The sequence below is a fragment of the Nicotiana tomentosiformis genome, chromosome 4, assembly GCF_000390325.3.
Source record: "Nicotiana tomentosiformis chromosome 4, ASM39032v3, whole genome shotgun sequence".
In the NCBI taxonomy this organism is placed as follows: domain Eukaryota; kingdom Viridiplantae; phylum Streptophyta; class Magnoliopsida; order Solanales; family Solanaceae; genus Nicotiana; species Nicotiana tomentosiformis.
The window spans coordinates 100,709,387-100,722,560 of NC_090815.1; the positions used below are offsets into that span (position 1 = coordinate 100,709,387).

Here is a 13,174-nt window from a genome sequence, read left to right on the forward strand (position 1 = left end):
TACTACTACAATATCTTGTTTATTCATTCTTGCGTTAAAGAATTAATCAAATTAAATTCTTCTGTTTCAATAAATCTCATATTCAATAAATAATAGGTATGGTCAGTTAAATGGTTCCAAGTATATTCAAATTCAGAGAAAAATTAATAGTACCTCTCCAGGGACATCTGATATACCTAGCTACTTTATCAGAATGAGGAGTCTCTAGGATGAACTCAATTCTGCCTATGTTGGCCCAACATGTTCATGTGGTGCACTTCCTAAATTCATTGAGGACCAACACCTATTTCAGTTTCTCAGTGGGTTAAATGAGTCCTACTCCATAATCAAAAGTAGCATTTTAATGATGTTCCCTTATCCAACCATCAGCAAAGCTTATTCACTTTTACAACAAGATGAAAGTAAAAAAGAAGCTTAGTCCATAGCTCTTGGGTTTTCAGCTGATTCAACAGCCTCATTCTCTGTTTCATCTGGCATCTCTTCTTCCACCAATAGTCCATCTAATCAGAGGGAAGGGTAAATTTTGAGTCTAAGAGGTCTACTTCTCCTGTAACTTGCAAATATTACGAGAAGCCTGAGCATAATATAGACAAATGCTATAGACTCTATGGGTTTCCAGCTGATTTCAAGTTCACTAAGTCCAAGAGATCTGCTGCATGTGTTCAAGTGGAGGATTCTTCTCCAAGAAACTTGACTGCTACTGGCACTAGCAACAATTCTTCAGACTTTGCTTATGGATTCAGCAAGGAGCAATATGAACATCTCATGACTCTCTTCCAACAAGCAAATCTTTCTTTTGGTTATCCTCAATCCACTTCTCCTGGAGAAAACATTGGTTTTGCCAACTTTGAAGGTGTGTGCAATCTCCCTGTAAATCAGTTTCCTGCAATAAATTCTGTTATGCATTCCTTGTCTACTCTGTTAGGAAGAATTCCTTGGATTTTAGATTCAGGTGTCACCAATCATATGACCCCCCACAAACAGTTTTTACACAATATTAAACCTCTAGTTTCTCCTTACTTAATCACCTTACCAAATGAGTATAAATTGAAAGTTATTTCTACTGGATCTCTGCATCTTAGGCAGGATATAACTTTACACAATGTTCTTTTAGTTCCTTCTTTTCAATTCAATTTAATTGCAGTACATCAACTCCTTTGTCAACTCAAAGGCCTAGCAATCTTTACCAGTTTCTCCTGTTATTTACATGGCCCTTCTCTGAAGAGGCCATTAGAAATTGGTAAAGCTGCTCATGGGCTCTATTTTCTGCTACATGATATGGTTACTCCTTCATTTCCTTTTAATGTTTCTTGTTCTACTGCTTGTAATTCATTTACAACAAATGTTATCCCCTGTTTTCCCTGTTCTACTTGTAACTCATCTAGTAATATCAATAAAATAGATCTATTTTGGCATCAAAGGTTAGGACATATGTCATTTCACAAGCTGAAATTTATTTCATATTTATCTACTCAAATGTCTTCTAAACAATTATTTGTATGTTCTATTTGTCCTATGGCTAGGCAACAAAGACTACCTTTCTCTGATAGTCATATTCATTCGACCGTACCTTTCCAGTTAGAACATATAGATATATGGGGACCCTACCACACTAATACATATAATGGTTTCAGATATTTTATCGCTTTGGTAGATGACTTTACTAGAATCACCTGGACACACTTATTATCTTCCAAAGACAATGCCCTTTATGTAATCAAAGCTTTCACTATGATGGTCAAAGTTCATTTCAAGTCTTCTGTCCAATCTTTTAGATCAAATAATGCTTTTGAATTAGGTATTAGTTCAGAGGCTATATCCTTCTTTGCTGACAGTGGTATTTTACACCAAACCACTATACCTCAATGGTCCTGTTTTACCTCCTAACACCTTACATGTTAAGCATTCTACCAGGGTCTCCAACCCCCTTCCTACCTGTCAGATTATGTATGTTCTTCTGTTCTTCCTGCCAACCCTGTCTCTATAAATTCCAAGGTTTTCACTACTGAGCTACAGCTGCAGGAACCACAATATTATCAGCATGCTGCCTCCCATCCTGCTTGGCAAGAATCCATGCTAAAAGAGTTCCAAGCTCTTTAAACTAACCACACTTGGGATATTGTTCCTCTCCCTCCTCACAAGAAACCCATTCCTTGTAAGTGGGTGTACAAGATTAAACAAAAATATGATGGCACTATTGAAAGATACAAAGCCAGATTAGTCATCAGGGGTGACACACAAAAAGAAGGGATAGATTATAATGAGACCTTCTCCCAGTTGTTAAATTCACCACTATCAAGTGCCTGCTTTCTTTTGCTACTAAAAAAGGGTGGACTGTTTATCAGTTAAATTTTAACAATGCCTTTCTTCATGGTGATCTCCATGAAGAAGTTTACATGAGGATGCCTCTTGTTTTAGTGGTTTCTGGTCATTCTTCCTCCTCTTCTCCACTAGTTTGCAAACTCAAGAAGTCCCTATATGGGCTCATACAGGCCTCAAGGCAGTGGTTCTCTAAATTGTCTGAAGCCTTGTCTTCCAGAGGTTATATTTCCAGCAAAAATGATTATTCACTATTTACAAAGTCTTCTGGAGGTTCACTAACTGTCTTAGCAGTATATGTAGATGACATATTATTGGCAGGAGATGATATTTCAGAATTGGATAGTCTTAAGGTTTTTCTGGATGCTACATTCAAAATCAAAGATTTAGGTTGTGTTCACTATTTCTTGGGTTTGGAAATTATCAAACAACCCCAAGGTTTCTTGATGTGTCAGTATAAATTTACATCTGATCTATTGGAGGAGTTTCATTGTGATCATTTCACTCCTGTCAGTACTCCTCTTGATCATTCTATCAAACTATACTCTGATATGGGATGGCCTCTGTCACGACCCAAAATCCTAAACTATCGTGATGGTGCCTAATGTGGTACTAGGTAAGCTGACATTTCACAATATTTCCAACATTTTTAAGAAAATGAATTAAAGCAGTTTAAATAATGAAAGTTCTCATAAACAGGATAGAAACCCAAAACACAACGAGGAAGTTCCCAACTATCAGGGTGTCATAGAGTACATGAGCTACTATACATCACAAGCTTGGAAAATACTATCTATGATAGTCTGAAACTAAATACAATAAGCAAAAAGATAGGGAAGGATAGACAAAGTCTGCGAAACGCCGGGCAGTACCTTGAAATCTCCAGAAGATAACTGTGCGATGGAATCAACATCCGTCGTGTCCGGAAATACCTGGATCTACACACGAAATGCAAGGTGTAGCGTGAGTACTACCAACTCAGTAAGTAACAAGAATAAATAAAGAACTGAAAGTAGTGACGAGCTTCATAGTTAAAGTTCAATTGCAGTGATTTCAACATAGGAAGGTAGGCATGCTTTCAAGTTCTACAATTACGGCCAAATCAGTTAATTCATGTCAAGTTCACCTGAAATAAAAGATAATAACTCTCAAAAATTTCAAGACAGTGATATATGACAGCTGAAGTGCAAAAATAATGAAGTCAAATGCATCCTCAAAGAGCAGTAGTCACTCAGTCTTCCCATTCACTTCGACCTCACAATCACTCATTCCTCACATTCACTCATTCCTCTTAGTCTCTCAGCACTCGACACTCAACACTCTCACTCAGTAGGTACCTGTGCTCACTAGGGGTGTGTATAGATTCTGGAGGGGCTCCTTCAGCCCAAGCGCTATAACAAGCCAATCATGGCATATATCAATGAAACGTGTTGCAGCGTGTAACCTGATCCCATAAATATCCTCACAATCAGGCCCTCAGTCTCACTCAGTTATCAACCTCTCCAGTCTCTCGGGCTCTTAAAATCATGATAAGTAACCCAAACAACAATGATATAATGCATCAATAATGAACAATAGAGACTGAGATATAATATGTAAGTAAAACTGTGACTGAGTACAAAACAGCAATTTAGACGATAATTCAACATGTACACGACCTCAGTGGATCCCTACAATGTCAATACATGGTCTAAACATGATTTCTAACATGATTTGCAGTTCTATTTCTCTAATACGTGGAAAATATACGGATAACAACAGATTATTCAACTACACAGTTCCATGGAATTGGCCGAGCCACAATTCTTACGGTGCACGCCCACACGCCCGTCACCTAGCATGTGCGTCACCTAAAAACCAAATACATGACACATAATACGGGGTTTCGTACCCTCAGAACTAAATTTAGAACTGTTACTTACCTCAATCCGATTAAATCTCTACTCCAACACACCCTTGCCTCGCGAAACGGCCTCCGAATGCCTCGAATATAGCCATAAACAATTCGATATAATCAATACGAGCTAAAGGAATCAACTCCATAAGAAAATGCTAAGTTATTAATCAAAAATCGACTCAAAGCCGCCCTCGGGACCACATATCAAAATTCGAAAAAAAGTTACAAAACCCGAAAGCCCATTCATCCACGAGTCCAACCATACCAAATTTATCAAAATCCGACACCAAATCGTCACCCAAATCCCCAAATCGAACTCTCCAAATCCCCAGCCTCAAACTCTCAGTTTACACCTTAAATACACACCAACTAGGTGGGAAAATCAATGGGTAAGAAAGATTATTGATTGAAAATGAGCACAAGGGACTTACCTCAAGAATCCCTTCAAAAATCCTCTCAAGAATCGTCAAAACCCGAGCTCAAAATGTTTAAAATGAAGAAAAATCGTGAACCCTTGTGTTTAAGTGTTCTGTCCAGCACTTCTGCTTTTGCGGAAACTTAACCGCTTCTGCGGCATCACAGAAGCGACCAATCACCCGCATCTGCGGTTTTTTCCGCTCCTGCGCCTCCTCTCTCCGCTCCTACGGACTCGCTTATGCGGAACCCAGCTCCCTTGCCTAATTGCGCTTCTGCGGTCCCCCTGCCGCATATGCGGTCACACATGTGCGGCAAATCCCTCGCACCTGCGGCCACCTACACATACCCCTTCAAACTCGTACTTGCGCAAGCCAGCCCGTACCTGCGAGTTCGCACCTGGGATCAAAGCTCCGCAGGTGCGGTTACTCCGGCAGGGTCCAACTTCAGAAATCTCTCAACTTCAACTTTTGATCCGTTAACCATACAGAATCAACCCGAGACCCTCTGGGACCTCAACCAACCATACCAACAAGTTTTAAAATATGGTACGAACTTAGTCGAGCCCTCAAATCACATCAAACAATATCAAAAATACGAATCGCACCCCAATTAAAGCCTATTGAAACTAAGGAATTCCAACTTCTACAAACGATGCTGAAACCTATCAAATCACGTCCGATTGACCTCAAATTTTGCACACAAGTCACAAATGACATTACGGATCTACTCTAACTTTCAGAATCAAAATTAGACCTCGATATCAAAAAGTTCACTCCCTATCAAACTTTCTAAAAATTTAACTTTCACCATTTCAAGCCTAATTCTACTACGGACCTCCAAATCACAATTCGGACACATTCCTAAGTCCAAAATCACCCAACAGAGCTTACAGAACCATCAATACTCTATTCCAGAGTCGCTTACTCATAGATCAATATCCAGTCAATTATTTCAACTTAAGTTTTCAACCTTGAGACTAAGTATCTCATTTCATTCTGAAATCTCTCCGGACCCAAATCGGCTACCCTGGCAAGTCACATAACAGATATAAAGTACAAAATGAGCAGTAAATGGAGGAAAAGAGCTACAACTCTCAAAATGACCGACTGAGTCGTTACATTCTCTTTTTGATCCTAGCATCTACAGAAGAATTGTGGGCAAGCTCAATTTCTTATGCCATACAAAGCCTGATATTCCATACTCAGTCCAACACCTTAGTCAGTTTCTTCAAGCTCCTCAAGTTCCTCACATGCTGGCTGGTATACATATTTTGAGGTATCTGCTGAATGCTCCTAATTTGGGTATTTTCTTTCCAAAGTCTACTGATTTTTCTCTCCTAGCTTAGTCTGATTCTGACCAAGCCACTTGTGCCCAGACTCGAAGGTCTGTTACTAGGTATTACATTACCTTAGAGGGGATGTCCTATCTCTTGAAAAAGTAAGAAATAACCTATTATATCTCTCTCATCTGCTGAGGCAGAGTATAGAGCTCTACACAAAGTGGTTGCTGAGATTTCATAGATTGTTCCACTGCTGGCTGATCTTGGGTTGGTTATTTTTAGCCCTATTCCTGTGTACTGTGATAGCCAAGCTGCTCTGCATATATCCAAGAACCCAGTATTTCATGAATGCACTAAACACATTGAAGTTGATTGCCACTATGTTCGGGATAACTTATAATCTGGTCTCATCACTTTACATCATGTTTCTTTTTCTACTCAACTTGCTAACATTCTCACTAAGTCCCTTCCAGGTACCACTCATCACCATCTTCTTGGCAAGCTTGGGGTGTCAACACTCTCAAACTTGAGTGGGGGTATTGAGATAAATGGAGCACACGTGAAGATGTCCAATGGCTGATAAGTAGTACTGGGCGCAATATGTACAACCGACCCATTTCAATTGTACTTGTATTTTATATTAGTATATTAGGCCCAATTTTAGATAGCACGGGCAATTTTTAATCATTTTGTATAGAATCATTTACATAGATGATGAAATAAAACATTCTTCTTTCTCTCTCTCTCTTCTCACCCGACCTAGGGTTTTCTTCTTCTTCATTCCTTTCGATTCCTGCAAATAATCAACTTAACATCCCCCCCCCCCCCCCCCCGAAAAAAAAACAACAAAAAAAGAGAGATAAAAAAGAAGAAAAAAGGTTTTAGAACTAGTATGTCAGGTAAACTCTATAAAACTATATGTGGGCAAAGTTTATTTATAACTTTGATGACTTAAACTCGATTCTCGTTCAAAATAGTTAAAACATATTGAAATTAGGACGAAAATGATCAAGATTTAATTTTAATTCTTTAACTAGATTTTAAAAAAGAGGGGAAGCTAGATTTTGAATCACTAGCTCATTCAAGTTGGGCATACAGGAACAAGTAAATATTAAGTACTATATAGTTTTGGTGCACCCTTAAGCTCATTATAAGGCATTTAGTGGCTTACGCAGAATATTTTATTAGCAGTGTCATAAAGTAGATTAATGAACAAATCACTATAATGATAAGCGGTATTCTTTTTTATATTTATCCTCAATATTTTTATTTTTCTTATACATATTTAATAAAAAAATTGACGAAGTAGTATCCCGTGACACCGCATGCAACAACATGCATATGCCTCTGAAGGCATTAGCGCTCGAACAATTGGTGTTAGCGCACTTGTCCCTGATTAGTTGCGTAAGAATTTCCAAAAGGATTTAAATGATCCTCGGTTACTCCACCCATTACCGTAAGGTATTGGATTGAATGCTCAAATTCTTTCCGAATTAGTTTAACATAGATGTGGTAAAATGGTTAAAAAAAAATAGTTATCCGCCCATATTATTCATTAAAAAATGGATTACATAATGAACTTTTTAAAAACGGGTCGAATATTGTTAAGAATCATATTATCCGCTTAGAAAATGGTTAACCAAATGGATAACCAATGGATAACTAATGTGTTTAACTTTTACATTTGTAAAGCCTCAAATTAGGGGTTCCTCAAGTTTGGGAGACTAGAAATTCTCCTATAAGTGATCATATTCAAGAAGCCATGGATAATATGGATATCCATATTATCCGCCGGATAACCCGTTTTTATCCGTCTCAAATACGGGTCGGGTCGAATAATTTATCCTTTTTTGAATTACCCGTTTTCGACCCGCTCATATCCGACCCGACCCGTATGTTTGCCACCCCTTCAACATGATTTCGTACCCACATAGTTTTCAGAGAAACTAGAAGCTCTAAAAGATGATCCACTTTGAAATACTCCCTCATAAGTCATGTCATAATGAGATAGAACGAATCTAGGGGTTTTCCTTTCCGTGGGAACACTTCTTCATGACTCAACTTCTTCATGACTTGTATATATCCACACAAATCTTCTGCCAACCATACATGTTCTCACTTATAAAATACACTTGACTCCACCCCCCACTTTGGAAACTTCATGTCCTGCATTATATTTGACACAACTTTATATAGGCTATCTTTTTTGTTTGGCCCCATGCTTTTTCTAAATCTCAACACAAAAAGATAGTGTAGCTTTTCGGAATAGCAAAGAAAATGAATTTTTTTAGCTGCGCCATGACGTCCCCTCATTTCGATTTATTAATTAAAGAACAACCGTTAAAAGAAAAAAAGAATACATGGTAAAGTTTGGGGAATGAGCTAGATGCCATCTATTGGATCGAATTGCTCTTTACAATTGACCATCTTGCTAACTCTATATGCTTGTCTTAAATTTTTGTTATGTGAATAAGATATGTTTTGATTGTCCCAGTTGTTTATTTTACTTATTTTGAACGATTGCTTACAATTATGTTTTTGACGATTATAGTGAAACAACACACTACTAGTGTATAGACGTTAAACTCAATCAATCGAGAATGTATTTTCTATGTTGAGTTATGAGTATGCAGCAAACGAAACTTCAAACCTCAAACAAAAAATTTCTATATTCCATACATGGCTTCTTTAATTTGTAGTGTGTGACATACCACAAGAGGTACAAAGCGATCGACCAAATATTATTGTCCATCATGCCCTCGGGTTCATGTTTTGCTTTAGTCATTTGCTTAAAAGGTTATTACAATTGTTATTTTTGCCTATATATTTTTCTAAACTCTGGCCTATGTTGTGATATGAAACCTTTGTCCAAAATAGTACTCTAAATACCATTAACTTGTCAGAATTTAGAAGCTCGTTCTATTATTACTAAAGTGTCACTACGAAGATATGCCTCCCCTAGCATTGTTGTAACGGAAAAGGGCCTAAAATATTTTTATGGTTTGCTAAATGGTTTATAAATATACTCCGTTCGAAAAAGCACACAATGTTAATTCTATTAACAAAAATACCCTCGCGTCTGAGGGCAGAATTGATGGGTCTTTTATTAAATGACGTGACTATTTTTAACCGGACCACGTAGCATTATTGACCAAAAATCAAACATGGGTCTTTTTTACCCATTTACCTGATCCGACCTTACGGCATAAATTAACAATAAGCTGGGTTAATGTAACCTTTTTGACCCGAAAATCAAACCATAGAAATATCAAATTTGATTGCATTATTATTCTCAACTTTCCTAAAATTCTCACCCATTTCATCATCAATCTCAGTAGGCAATAGAATCACACCTATGAACCACAAGCCATTCATTATAAGACAAAAAAACTGGATAGCAATTTCAATCCCATTAACAAACTCAACATCCTTAACCTTTATAATATTCAAACTAAGCCCATTACGTAATTTCCAAACTCAGTCCGATTCTTATTCAACTCATTCAAATCACTTTAGTAAAACACACACGGCATTTAATGCCTCAAAAATAATTGTTGGTGATACACTGAGGACTCGACTTGAAATTCAAGTTTCGATTTGAATTCTGGTGGGTGAAATTTTGGCTGAAGAAATTTTCTATTGCAAAAACGACGACATACTCGTCACCGTAAATTGGAGATCCGAAGATTTTGATGTTATTTATTAAAAATTTGGAAATCAGTAGCTGAGCTTGTGATGTAAAGGGAGCTGGAAGGGAGAGTAGGGATTTTGGAGGAAAGGGAGGGATTGAAGAGAAGAGAGAGAAGAGGGATCGCAGCGGTGACGGTGCTGGTGGGAAGGTGATTTGTGAAGTGAACTGAAAATAATAAAGGAGAGTGAATCGAAGGAAGCTACCATTGTTGTTAATTTTCATTTTAAGACCGGAAGAAGAAAAGGGGGAAAGAGGGCATTTTTTTTGACCCAGGTAACAATCCATAGGGTCGGACCAGGTAAATGGGTAAAAATAAGACACATGTTTGATTCTTGGTCAATAATGCCACGTGGACCAATTAGAAATTGCCACGTCGTTAATTAAAGACCCATCAATTCTTTCGCTAGAAGTGACTATTTTTGTTAATAAAATTTTTTCGGACGGATAAATAGACGCAGGAATTTTATAAATCATAGGGCTAGTTTAGGCCCTCGGTTGTAATAACTGGGCAAAGAGGGCCAAGGACTAAGATGTCCTAGTGAGTAGTGCACATCAATTACATTTCTCTTAGCAATATGACATGTTCATAGATTACTTTATAGCTCCTACTATTTTCTTGATTTTTCGGTGTCTCTCTCTTCTCTGTTCCAGGGCCTCTGAAATTTTAAAAGGAAAACAAAAAGGTAGAAATAAACATGATATCCATAGAGAGAAATAAGAAAAAAGTACTTTCTCCATTTAATTCTATATGTCTTATAACCTGTTTGGTCAAAACTTCTTTAATGTTTTATTTTTCTAAAATTAAGGTGTTTGGCCAAGATTTTGGAAGATAAAAGTGTTTTTGAGGAGAAGTAAAAATATTTTTTGAGAAGTAAAAGTATTTTTTGAGAAGTAGAAAAAAGTAACTTCTATCCAAATGCATTTTTAAAAATAAAAAACACTTTTGAGAAAAATACACTTAGAAACACTTTTTAAAAATTTGGCCAAACACTAATTGCTACTCAAAAGTATTTTTCAAACATGCTATTAGTTGACTAGACAGGAAATATAAGAATATAAATAATTTTTTTGAATTTTGTGATCTTAAAATATACGTATATAACATGCAAATATACCCTTTGACTCTTGTGGTGTAAACTATGACATCCATGCCATTCCTACAAGGGAGTTTAATTAAGGGTAAAATGGACATGTTGGAATTCAAGAGTTACCGGTACTAAATATAGAATAGTGTTGCACATAAATTGAAATGCACAAAGTATGTTATTTCTTCAAAAATCTCTACCAATATAGCTAATCTCCTAATATATTCCTCCAAGTCAAAAATTGACTTATTCCAACCGAAGGAACTTTGGTATATGCATATTTTTGGTTGATTTAATTTGTGGCCAATAGCTCTATAGCATGAGCTTTGCCTAAGCTGGCTGGCATGGTCTCACAAGTTGATGATATGATTGGATCATGAAACAAAGCTCGTGGGCATCTAAACTTTTTCTTTTCTTTATCCTTTTTGAACTACTTTTCTTTTTTCCTTTTTAATAATATTATGCTTCTTTCTTTATTTTAATTAAGTTTGTTAGGCAAAAGGGGTTGGAGAAAAAGTAGAAGCTAGCTAAGAATTAAGAAAGAAAGAAGAAAAGGGAAGGTCACACTTGTGACCCCATTTGACAGAGAATGCAAAAAGGAGGATAATTAGAAAAAATGCACCATCTAACATATGGTAAAAAGGGAGCAGCACATCAACAAAAAGTAACTAAAGAAAGCTGTCCAACTGCCTTTGCCTCCCCTCTTTGTTTTCTTTTAAAAACTCACTCTTCCTACAGTTGTTCAAACCTCAATATCTGTATTTTAAAAACTCAAAACAGCATTCAAGAAGTAGAAGAAGAAGAAGAGAAACGAAGAAAGAGAGCTAAATAGATTAAACATGAAAAATAGTAGAAAAGGGAAAGGACCTCCATCAGCAGATCTTTTAGTTTGTTTTCCATCTAGAGCACATTTATCCCTTATGCCAAAACCAATATGTAGCCCAGTAAGACCTTCAGATTCCATTAAACGCCACCAAAATCATGACCTCAAGAAAATTAGCACCAGAATTGGTGGGGGTGCAGCCCAATCTAGTCCTCTTCTTTGGTCTAAATCCAAGAATTCAGAGATAATTTCAGAGCCCACGTCACCAAAAGTCACTTGTGCAGGTATTGAACGTACGCTTTTTATTTAGATCATAGATATATGTTTACAAAAATCTTGAAATTTAGTAGTATAAGTTAATGTTCTAAATCATAGAGATTAAATTCTAGATTCGCCTTTGTATGTATGCAGGGCAGATAAAGGTAAGGCCAAAGCCAGGGAGCTCATGCAAAAATTGGCAATCAGTGATGGAAGAAATTGAGAAGCTACACAACAGAAAGGCGCAAAAGAAGAATTGGATGGAAGCAATTGGAATAAAAAAAGATGTAATGCAATTCTTGACTTGCCTTCGTAATATAAGGTTTGAGTTTCGTTGCTTCGGTTCATTTCCAACAACAGCTCATGACATCACTTCTGACGAAGACGACGACGAAGAAGAAAATTACGTAGTGGGAAGAGAGATAAAGGATGAAGAAGATAATGAAGAAAATTCAAGAACTGTATTTTCCAAATGGTTCATGGTTTTGCAAGATGAGAATCAGAAAACAGAGAAAGATAACTCAAATGATGATAATAATGATGTTCCTAATTGTGCACCACCACCTAATGCACTTTTACTTATGCGATGTCGTTCTGCTCCACCAAAAAACTGGCTTGTAGAAGAAGAAGAAGAAGAAGAAGAAGAAGAAGAAGAAGAAGAAGAAGAAGAAGAAGGCATTAATGAAGAAGAAAAGAAAGCAACTTTAGCTTTGGAAGAAATGGAAAACAAGAGGAAAAATGAAAGCTTAGTGGTAATGAGATGTGGGAGTGATTTCCACAAATTATCAGCTGATATAGCAAAGGAGACATGGGTTGTGGGTGGTGTTAGAGATCAATTAACTAGAAGTCGAAGCTGGAAAAGGTGATTAAATCCATAATTTACTTCAAGATCAATGTTCTTCTGGTTTTTTTATTTTATTTACTTACATTTTCTTCATATGTAATTAATTATATTTTCTGATGTTTGGATTTCTTAATTATCTGAGTTTGTGCTGGTATTATGAACTCTGAAGAATCGAGCTTTTGGTATTTGATTCTCGGGGAGTGCTGACCCGCACTCCTACTTGTATATAGTCTGCTTTTTTAAAAGAAGAATTTCAATTTTCGATGTGTTTGTGTTTTGTTGTTTCATTGACCAATGTATATCTCAGGATGTATTTTAGTGAAGGACTTTGAAATTATTCTCTTATGATAATTGCTTAATTGTCTCTATTTATGCTATTGTTTTTCCAAATTCGATTTTGTTTCATGAGGTTGTGGAAAGAATTATTTTAAAGTGACAAATGTATTTTCTCTGATTTCATTTTTCTTTGAATAACAAATGCTGAAGCATTAAGAAAATTGATAAATTGCTCAACCCTTATCACCTCTCACCAATCCAAAACCCTCAAATAAGCTAATGGTA

General features: G+C 36.6%; 2 protein-coding genes across 2 annotated transcripts; both read left to right on the plus strand.

The window, feature by feature from the left end:
* Positions 1-346: 346 nt before the first annotated feature.
* On the plus strand, positions 347-2,924 carry LOC138910234 (uncharacterized). Its single transcript, XM_070201460.1, has 3 exons — positions 347-401; positions 509-1,324; positions 2,329-2,924. Exons 1-3 carry the CDS (start codon positions 347-349, stop codon positions 2,922-2,924), a joined length of 1,467 nt encoding a protein of 488 aa, XP_070057561.1.
* An 8,454-nt stretch (positions 2,925-11,378) lies between these two features.
* On the plus strand, positions 11,379-12,964 carry LOC104096132 (uncharacterized). Its single transcript, XM_009602446.4, has 2 exons — positions 11,379-11,795; positions 11,923-12,964. Exons 1-2 carry the CDS (start codon positions 11,528-11,530, stop codon positions 12,633-12,635), a joined length of 981 nt encoding a protein of 326 aa, XP_009600741.1. The 5' UTR covers positions 11,379-11,527; the 3' UTR covers positions 12,636-12,964.
* The last annotated feature ends 210 nt before the right edge of the window (positions 12,965-13,174 follow it).

What these genes read in the sequence shown, in the direction of transcription:
- LOC138910234 (XM_070201460.1), top strand. Translation starts at nt 347, where the DNA reads ATGTTCCCTTATCCAACCATCAGCAAAGCTTATTCACTTTTACAACAA. An exon ending in ACTTTTACAACAAGATGAAA is followed by an intron (nt 402 to 508) that starts GTAAAAAAGAAG and finishes CCATCTAATCAG; the next exon opens with AGGGAAGGGTAAATTTTGAG. An exon ending in TGTTTCTTGTTCTACTGCTT is followed by an intron (nt 1,325 to 2,328) that starts GTAATTCATTTA and finishes CTACTAAAAAAG; the next exon opens with GGTGGACTGTTTATCAGTTA.
- LOC104096132 (XM_009602446.4), top strand. Translation starts at nt 11,528, where the DNA reads ATGAAAAATAGTAGAAAAGGGAAAGGACCTCCATCAGCAGATCTTTTA. An exon ending in ACCAAAAGTCACTTGTGCAG is followed by an intron (nt 11,796 to 11,922) that starts GTATTGAACGTA and finishes GTATGTATGCAG; the next exon opens with GGCAGATAAAGGTAAGGCCA.